This window comes from Gossypium arboreum, chromosome 6 (genome assembly GCF_025698485.1).
Source record: "Gossypium arboreum isolate Shixiya-1 chromosome 6, ASM2569848v2, whole genome shotgun sequence".
Classification (NCBI taxonomy): Eukaryota; Viridiplantae; Streptophyta; class Magnoliopsida; order Malvales; family Malvaceae; genus Gossypium; species Gossypium arboreum.
In genome coordinates, this window is record NC_069075.1 from 1,672,507 (window position 1) to 1,680,567 (window position 8,061).

Sequence of the window (8,061 nt, forward strand, 5' to 3'; positions counted from 1 at the left end):
GATACGTGCGAAGTTTGCCATTCACGTGACAGAAGTTTGCACGTGCTACCATGTTAGTTTTTCGATGGATATTCTTAACAAAGGAATATGGCACGTGTGGGGAGAAGCATCCAAAGCAAAAGTGGGTCCCACGTTCAAAAATTCAATTAATTAACGCCACGTGATTTTTGACCCCACAACTTCCGTCACCCCCCATTGCTTATTAAAAACTTTAGAAAAGGAAAGTCACATGATCGCTGACACCTCCACCTCCTCCGTCACGTGCGCTGTGGTTCCCACTCACCCCTTTAAAAATATTTTAATTACATTAATCAACACACATATATGTTTTCTTAACCTTAATAAAAGAATAATAAAAATATTTAAAGTTTCGAGATTATTCTAATATAAATATATTTTGGTTTCCAGTCCCTTTGTTTTGATTTTATTTTAATTCTAATTAATTGATGACTTTTTTAAAAATATATATAAATAAAATTTTTAAAAATTATAATGAAGGGATAATAGACGATTTCATTTTAATAAAAGGCAGAAAATAGGACTATTTATTTTTCACTAAATTAACTCTTTTGAACATAGAAAATTTGCAATGTTAAAAATAGAAGGATTTCTTGCAATTAATTTATTATTTATTTTTGATTGAGTTTTAATTTAATTGGTATGTGTATTATTTGTCAGTGTAGGAAGATATAAGTTCGAGTGCGCTGAAATGCATTATTTTTCTATTTATGAGTTAAGAGAGGTTATAAGTAATTCTAAGTATTATGTCAAGAATAACAAATATAATCAGAACTTATAATAAGCATAAATATGAATAGAGTTTGTATATTATGAGAAAACTCAAGTATAATATTTATATATGACGGGACTTAAATTTGAGTGTTCAAAATCTCAAAATTGCAATATTTATCAATATTATAAACTCCGATTTAATTTTTATATTTTCAACATAAGGTGTGTAACTTTTATAAATATCACTTATAAAATTAAAATTTAATTTTCAATAAATATATATATTTGGCGGGAAATGGGAAATGAGTTGAAAAAACCTATTGTAGCCACGTGAATGAGATCGTGGCCGTTAATTTTGATTAAATAGAGCTCTAACCACAGTGCTTAAACGTGAAGAAGGAATAAAATTAGGAAAACATAGTAATAATTAATCATTACCAATAGGGAAGAAAGTAGGAAAAAAAAGCACAATTAATTAAAATAAAAATATTTTTATTAGAAGAATGCAGAAAAGAAATAATTAATTTTTATTTGATTAATTAATTACAATTATATTAGTATTTATTGATTTTCAAAATTTTAATATATTAAATGTTTAAATAATCAATACATGCATTTTATTTTTAAAATAAAAGTTTTTCTCTTAATTTAAAAAAATCAAATCCAATCAATTGAGTTTGATTAAATAAATCTATTCATAAGTCGAGTAATTCAAATTATGATTCGATTTTTTAGTTTAATTCAAATTATGCTTGAGCAAACACGTTTATTATTAAAAATATATTTATATAATTAAATTCAAATAATTTTAAAAATTAAATAACAATAAAATCCTTATTCAATGCTTATCTTTGGATAAGTCTAAATTTAATAGAGTTTTCTATATTTATATTTATTTCGACATTTACTTGAAATAATTCAATTTATTTACTAAAATTATAAATATAAAATATTATCTTATATTCAATGTTTTAGTAATTGAACTCTCAAAATTTTTTATAATTTTAAACGATTTATTTATCGATCGATTCAATATTAATATTAAAGTTGACATATTGATACAATCTTAAAATTATTAAAATTGTCGATTTTTTAAATTTTATCAATTTTAAACTATTTATTTATAAATCGATTCAACCCTAATATTAAAATTAATATATTCATCGATTATTAATTCAATCAGTTTAAACCGAAACCAATAACATTACTTATTTAATTGTCGAATATATATATATATATATATATATATATATATATATGCTAAGGTCAATAAATAATAATGAAGATGGGTGGGTTTGAAGTAAGGGGGGTGCATTAAAAGCTCCCATGAAGGAAGGTAGCTTTGAAATTTGAAAGAGGAATGGTAATATAGTTGTGTTTGGCCTATATAGCTGTTACCCTTTTATGTGACAGCTGCCACCATTATGGTTAGCTACACCTTACACTTTGTTGCTTTGTCTCCTTGGGATCATTTTACTTTTACCCTATTTTTATTTCTCTTCCTTTAAAATATTCTATCTTCAAAACAGGTCTTAGGATCAGTAGGAAACAATTTTTAAATAAAAAATCGAAATTAAATTATATATTTTATAATTTTTAAATAATTAAATCAAAATTTTATTATTAAAATTTTACAGATAATCAAAAGTAGGATTTCTATTTAAATTGAGTCTTATCACATATAAATATCGTATGTGAGATTTCTAAATTACTTTAAGTTTAAGTCTCATTGTATATATTTTGATTTTCAGTACATTATACTTGTACTTATAGTATTGAATTTTAATGTCTTTATTGAAAATTTACATAAACTATGGGCTATATTTGATACATTATAGTTAAAATTATTTATTCCAGAAGTATTCCTTTTTTTAATTACACTCTAACTTTAATTTTTTTTTAGGTTTAAACATGTAAGAGATCCCTAAATTTTTAAAATTTAAAATTTAATCCTTATATATTCCAACTTTAAATTTAGTGTCAACAAATATTTCAAAGTACATAAATTTATTGTCACTAAACCAATGACTTATTGACATCTTCAACTTATTTTTAGTTATTAAAACTTTTTTATTATTACAATCCTTTAATGGTTTTTTATTATTTTTCATGATTGTTATAAAACTAACTAAAACATTCAATAAAGTCCACAATTAACAATTATGTCACAATGTTTTTGGGTAATCAATGAATTTGGGGCTTTGGGATGTATTTTTTTTTCTTGTTTGATCATGTTAAACAAGCTTTTTTTTTCCATTTTTGTTTTGATGGTTTTTTTTACAAATTAATTAAAATTTGAATCATAAAAATTTCCCAATATGCTTTGATGGTTGAAATGAATGAATGTGGCCACATTTTATATTAAATGAACAAATTAAAATTCAAAGCTTTAAAAGGAAAGTAATTTGGATTTTGATAACTAATACTACAATGATATTTATTTGAAGTTATTATATGTAATAATATATTCACCTATTGCATTAAAAATGATGAATAATGATATCAATTATTATATTTAATATGATGTTATTATAAAATAATATATTTTTAATTTTTTAAAAATTAAAAAGATTCCTTTATTTAATTATATAATATTATTATATGTAATAATATATTTCAAGTTGAGTTTAGTTTGATTTGATTGATTTTTTATAGAATGTTGAATCATTCATAATAATTCAGTTTGGTTTCATTCTTTTTTTAATAAATATTTTTAATAAATATTATATAGTATTTTTTGAAAAAATAATAACAATTTTAAAAATTTCACTATTTAAATATAAAATATTTGTTTGAAAAAAGTGTAAAATATTTATTTTCACACCATAAAAATTAAAATAGTTATAAACTAAATAAACAAATAAAATTCGATTTGGTTTGAGTCACTCTTAAAATCGTCAAATGTTCGTGTCTATTTTTGTTTTTTAGTTTTTTCTCAATTAAATAAAATAAATGGCAAATATTTTAAAAATATAGATACATTCAATGAAGGTTAAAACCTGCTCAAAATCTTTATATTCTTCGTACACTTGGAATTTAATCATTTATTTATATTTTCAAAATATAATATCTCAATTTTTCAAATTTAAATATTTATGTCCAATTGTTAACAACATTATGATGTTTTTATTAAATTTATTGGTGTCACATTTTGATATAAAAAAAATACTCAATTGCTAGTTATGTAACAAATAATAATAATATATTTGAATTTTAAAAATAATTTTTAATGGTATTAATAATTGGACTTGTATTTTTAAAATTAAAAAGTAGAGGACTAAATTTATAAGGGATTAAATTTCAAATGTAAGAAGAGTATAGGGACTTAAAAGTACATTTAAACCTTAAATGGCATAACACAAATGTTAAAATATGCTCCAAGCTCATATACTCCTCATACGTTTAAAATTCAATCCTCTATTTTTGAATTTTAAAATACAAGTCTAGTTGTTAACACTATAATTTTTCTTTTTTTTTTAGATTCAATTTCATTATAACACCATTTTTATTACATGTCTATGAAGTATTTATTATTTATTGAATTTCAATTTTGTAATATGAAAAAAATTAGATAAATTAATTTTGAAAATAAAAAATTAAATTCCAAATATTTGAATATTTATATTTTAACCTACCATAAAATATCTTTACATTCTAAAAACGAAATAAATAAAATTTGGTCATTCGATTTTAAAAAATTATAAATGGTCACTGAACTATTCAAAAGTTTTCAATTAAGTTACTGGGTTGTTAAAATTGTTATTGTATGACCTTCTTTGTTTGCACTACCTGTACTAATCGAAAGCTCTTCGTCCCATTCTCTTTTATAGTTTATTTTTTCATGAAACAACTTTGAATGTCATAAATCTACGAACTGAAATCCAAATAACTTTTTTATCTGATCTTTGATACTAATTTCCGGGTCAACTTGGATCTAAGCTATATTTTTCTACTCTTTGATGGGTACTAATCCACCATACCGATCGTTGAATCATCGCTTGGAGCTCGTTATTGGGACAATTTAAAAAAAAAACTTAATAGAGTAATAACTCAATGACTTAAATAAAAACTTTCGAATAATTTAATAATTTAAATGAAAACTTTTGAATAGTTTAATGACCATTTTGTAATATTTTAAAGTTAAATGAACAAAACATAAACTTATCAATAATTTAGTGACATTAGATGTAATTTGCCCGTAACTATTTTAATTCATTTAAATAAATACAATTAAAAATTCTGAGTACTGTAAAAAGAACTTGCAAATGAGTTCTCTGTCTCTTTATTATTAAATTACTTATATGCTTTACATGGAAAAAAAAAAAACTCCAATTTCCACATATTTACACTTTTGCCACTCCCTTCTCTCCTCATAACCCAACCCTTTCTCTTCACTCTTCAGTCTCTTTCTCTCTCACAGACTCCAAAGCTTTCTCTCTCTAAAATCTGTTCAACTTTTTTTTTTTTCTTATTTTCTCTTTCTAAAGACGACAAGATTTTTGATATATTTTGTGTATAGGAAGTCGTCGTGCATTGTAATTTTTGTAATGGAGATGGGGGACTTCTTCGTCGGAGGTTATTACGGCGGCGGAGCTGCAGGTGATTTCTCGCCGGAGAAAAGGATGTCCATGGTGGAGGAAAAGCTGGGGGAGAATTTCATCGTCGACGACCTCCTCGACTTCTCTAACGAAGACGCCGTTATCGGCGACGGCTTGGTGTTCGATAATGTCGCGGGTAATTCCACCGATTTGTCCACCGTCACTTGCAATTCTTCAGTGTCCGGTGGCGAAAATCACTTCTCTTCCGCTAATTTCACTCACTCCTCTCAGTTCTCCGGCGAACTCGGCGTCCCGGTAATGAAATAGTTTATTTTCCTTTCTTTTTGCATGGTGAAACTAAAAAAAACAACGATTCACGTCAAATTAACACCATTTTTTAATTAAAAAAAATTAAACATCAACTTCAAATAATTTTCGAATAAATTGTAACCAATAACATGTTTTTGAAATCAAAATCGTGTAATTTTTTAGACTAATCGAAATTTGGAAAATAATTTATTTAATTATGAATTTCACGATATGAGTTGTTTATAAAACAAAACTGTAAATTTCTACATATTTTGTTGATTAGCTGTGGGATATGTTGAGATTAACATTTCGGATCTAATTAAAATTTTTAAAAAATTAGGATGTAATTAAATTTTCTAAAATTTTATGAAATTAATGAAAATTTTTATAAAAATTCAAAATTCGAGTTAAAATTTAAAATTTTTAAAAAGAAAATGTAAATTTTCAAAATTTTAGAAGTTAAGGTCCTCTTAACGACCATTACTGTCCACCTCTGACAATAATGTCTATAGATTCATATTTTACAAAGGACAAAATTTGATAAACTATTTTTTTAAAGTATAAAAATTAAAGTTTCATAAATTAAACTTAAAAATTTAAATTTTGTTATGTGAAAATATGAAATTTATTAAACCAAAATAATTGAACGAACTTGATATTTTTTTTTTATTTACAGTACGATGAATTGGCGGAACTTGAATGGCTTTCAAATTTTGTTGAAGATTCATTTTCAACGGTCCCGAATTTACAAAGCAACCACCAAATTTTTGCTTTACCCACACCCGAATCCTCATCTTCCTCAACCCGATCCGATTCATTACCTCGGAGCTCGACCGACCCGATTTTCAAACACGGGGCTCCGTTACCAGGGAAGGCCCGATCCAAGCGTTCAATGAACGCACCGTGCGATTGGTCGACCCGAGTCCTCCACTTAAACCCGAAACCGACGGGTCATAAGAATAGGGATAACCCGAACGGAAATTCGGAGTATTCGGGTCGGAAATGTTTACATTGTGCGTCGGAGAAGACACCACAATGGAGGACGGGACCGATGGGTCCGAAAACGCTGTGTAATGCGTGTGGTGTGAGGTACAAATCGGGTCGGTTGGTACCCGAATACCGACCCGCTGCGAGCCCGACGTTTGTGTCAACGGAGCATTCGAATTCGCATAGGAAGGTTTTGGAGATTAGGAGGCAAAAGGACATGCAGCGAGGGGGACAGGGTACACGGTTTCTTAGTCAAACTTCAGTTTTCCCCATATCCAACGGTGGTGATGTTGTTGATGATTTTTTGATCCATCATAATGGTGGGCCACGATTTTAGGTGCATGATTTAGTTAGAGTATCAAATAAAATAGGGTAAAAAAAAAAGATCTTATTTGTAGCCCATTACTTAAATCTTGAATTTAAAAAAAAATCATAAAAAGGAAATTAAAGAATTAAACTAAAATAAAAAAAAAGAAAGAAATTTCAATTTCAATTTTGTAGTTTTATTTTTGAGCACGTAAAGCTAAAAAAATGATAATTTTCTTTCTTCCTCAATTGGTAGGTTTTAGAATTGATTTTATTTTTCTTAATTGCAATTTATAATATTATATATATTAGCTTTTGTCATTCCTACAACGAGGTCGAGAAAATATTTTATGTTAAAATTTATTTAATAATAAATAAATGTAGTGATAATCGATTTATATTTTAATATTATCGAACATGTATTTAATCTTTAGATTTGTAATTTTATTCTTTTATTTAAAAAATATAAAAAATTAAAATGTTATCATAATAATATTAATTATAGTTTAAAAGAATGGTTATTTATGTGATTTTACAATTAAATTGGTGGTTCAGTTAAGAGTGGCATCAACTTAGTAAAATATTTAAATATAAGTATAAGATTTGAAATATTAATTAGTCTCATTAAACTAAAAATGTTCATGGGTTAGACTAGATCGGATTTGAACTAGATTTAAAAAAAAAACCAAGCTAAGGCTTGTGTTACGGGCCAAGTTGCAAAGCCTGTGATCATTGCAAAAAATGTGTCTCAGGAGGTCTATCAGTTAGATAGGGCTTATTTACCCATGAGAGCTAGCTCGATTTAAAGAGCTATTGGTGAAGCCTGTCAGATTGAAGCCTATGTGACCCAATGATGAAGATATGAAAAGTTAGGCTACCTTGGTAAATAGGAAACTAATATTAGAAGATTGAGGGGAATTGTATCTTATAAGATTATTAGATTAGATTTGATTATGTAATCTTGTAAATCCTTAAATTTAAAGGATAGACTAATCTCGTCTGTTGATGTAATTTGATCTAGATTGTCGGTTTTAGGGGAGTTCAACTATAAATAAAGAGCCTCCCTTCACTTGTAATTCATTCCACTGTTTTGTATTCTTTGAGAGAAAGTAATACAATTAAGAACATTTACTCAAACACCTCCCGTGCATAGTTTTCTGCGGCTTTTTGTTCTATTTTGCCTTCTTTT

The 8,061-nt window shown here is 26.3% G+C and overlaps 1 protein-coding gene across 1 annotated transcript; it reads left to right on the forward strand.

Annotated features, from left to right (window-relative positions):
• Window positions 1–5,108: 5,108 nt before the first annotated feature.
• LOC108459428 (GATA transcription factor 4-like) lies at window positions 5,109–6,977 on the forward strand. The gene is made up of 2 exons (XM_017758796.2): window positions 5,109–5,585; window positions 6,256–6,977. The coding sequence occupies exons 1-2, from the start codon at window positions 5,280–5,282 to the stop codon at window positions 6,901–6,903; spliced, it is 954 nt and encodes a 317-aa protein (XP_017614285.1). The 5' UTR covers window positions 5,109–5,279; the 3' UTR covers window positions 6,904–6,977.
• Window positions 6,978–8,061: the final 1,084 nt, after the last annotated feature.

What these genes read in the sequence shown, in the direction of transcription:
- LOC108459428 (XM_017758796.2), top strand. Translation starts at nt 5,280, where the DNA reads ATGGAGATGGGGGACTTCTTCGTCGGAGGTTATTACGGCGGCGGAGCT. An exon ending in CCGGCGAACTCGGCGTCCCG is followed by an intron (nt 5,586 to 6,255) that starts GTAATGAAATAG and finishes TTTTATTTACAG; the next exon opens with TACGATGAATTGGCGGAACT.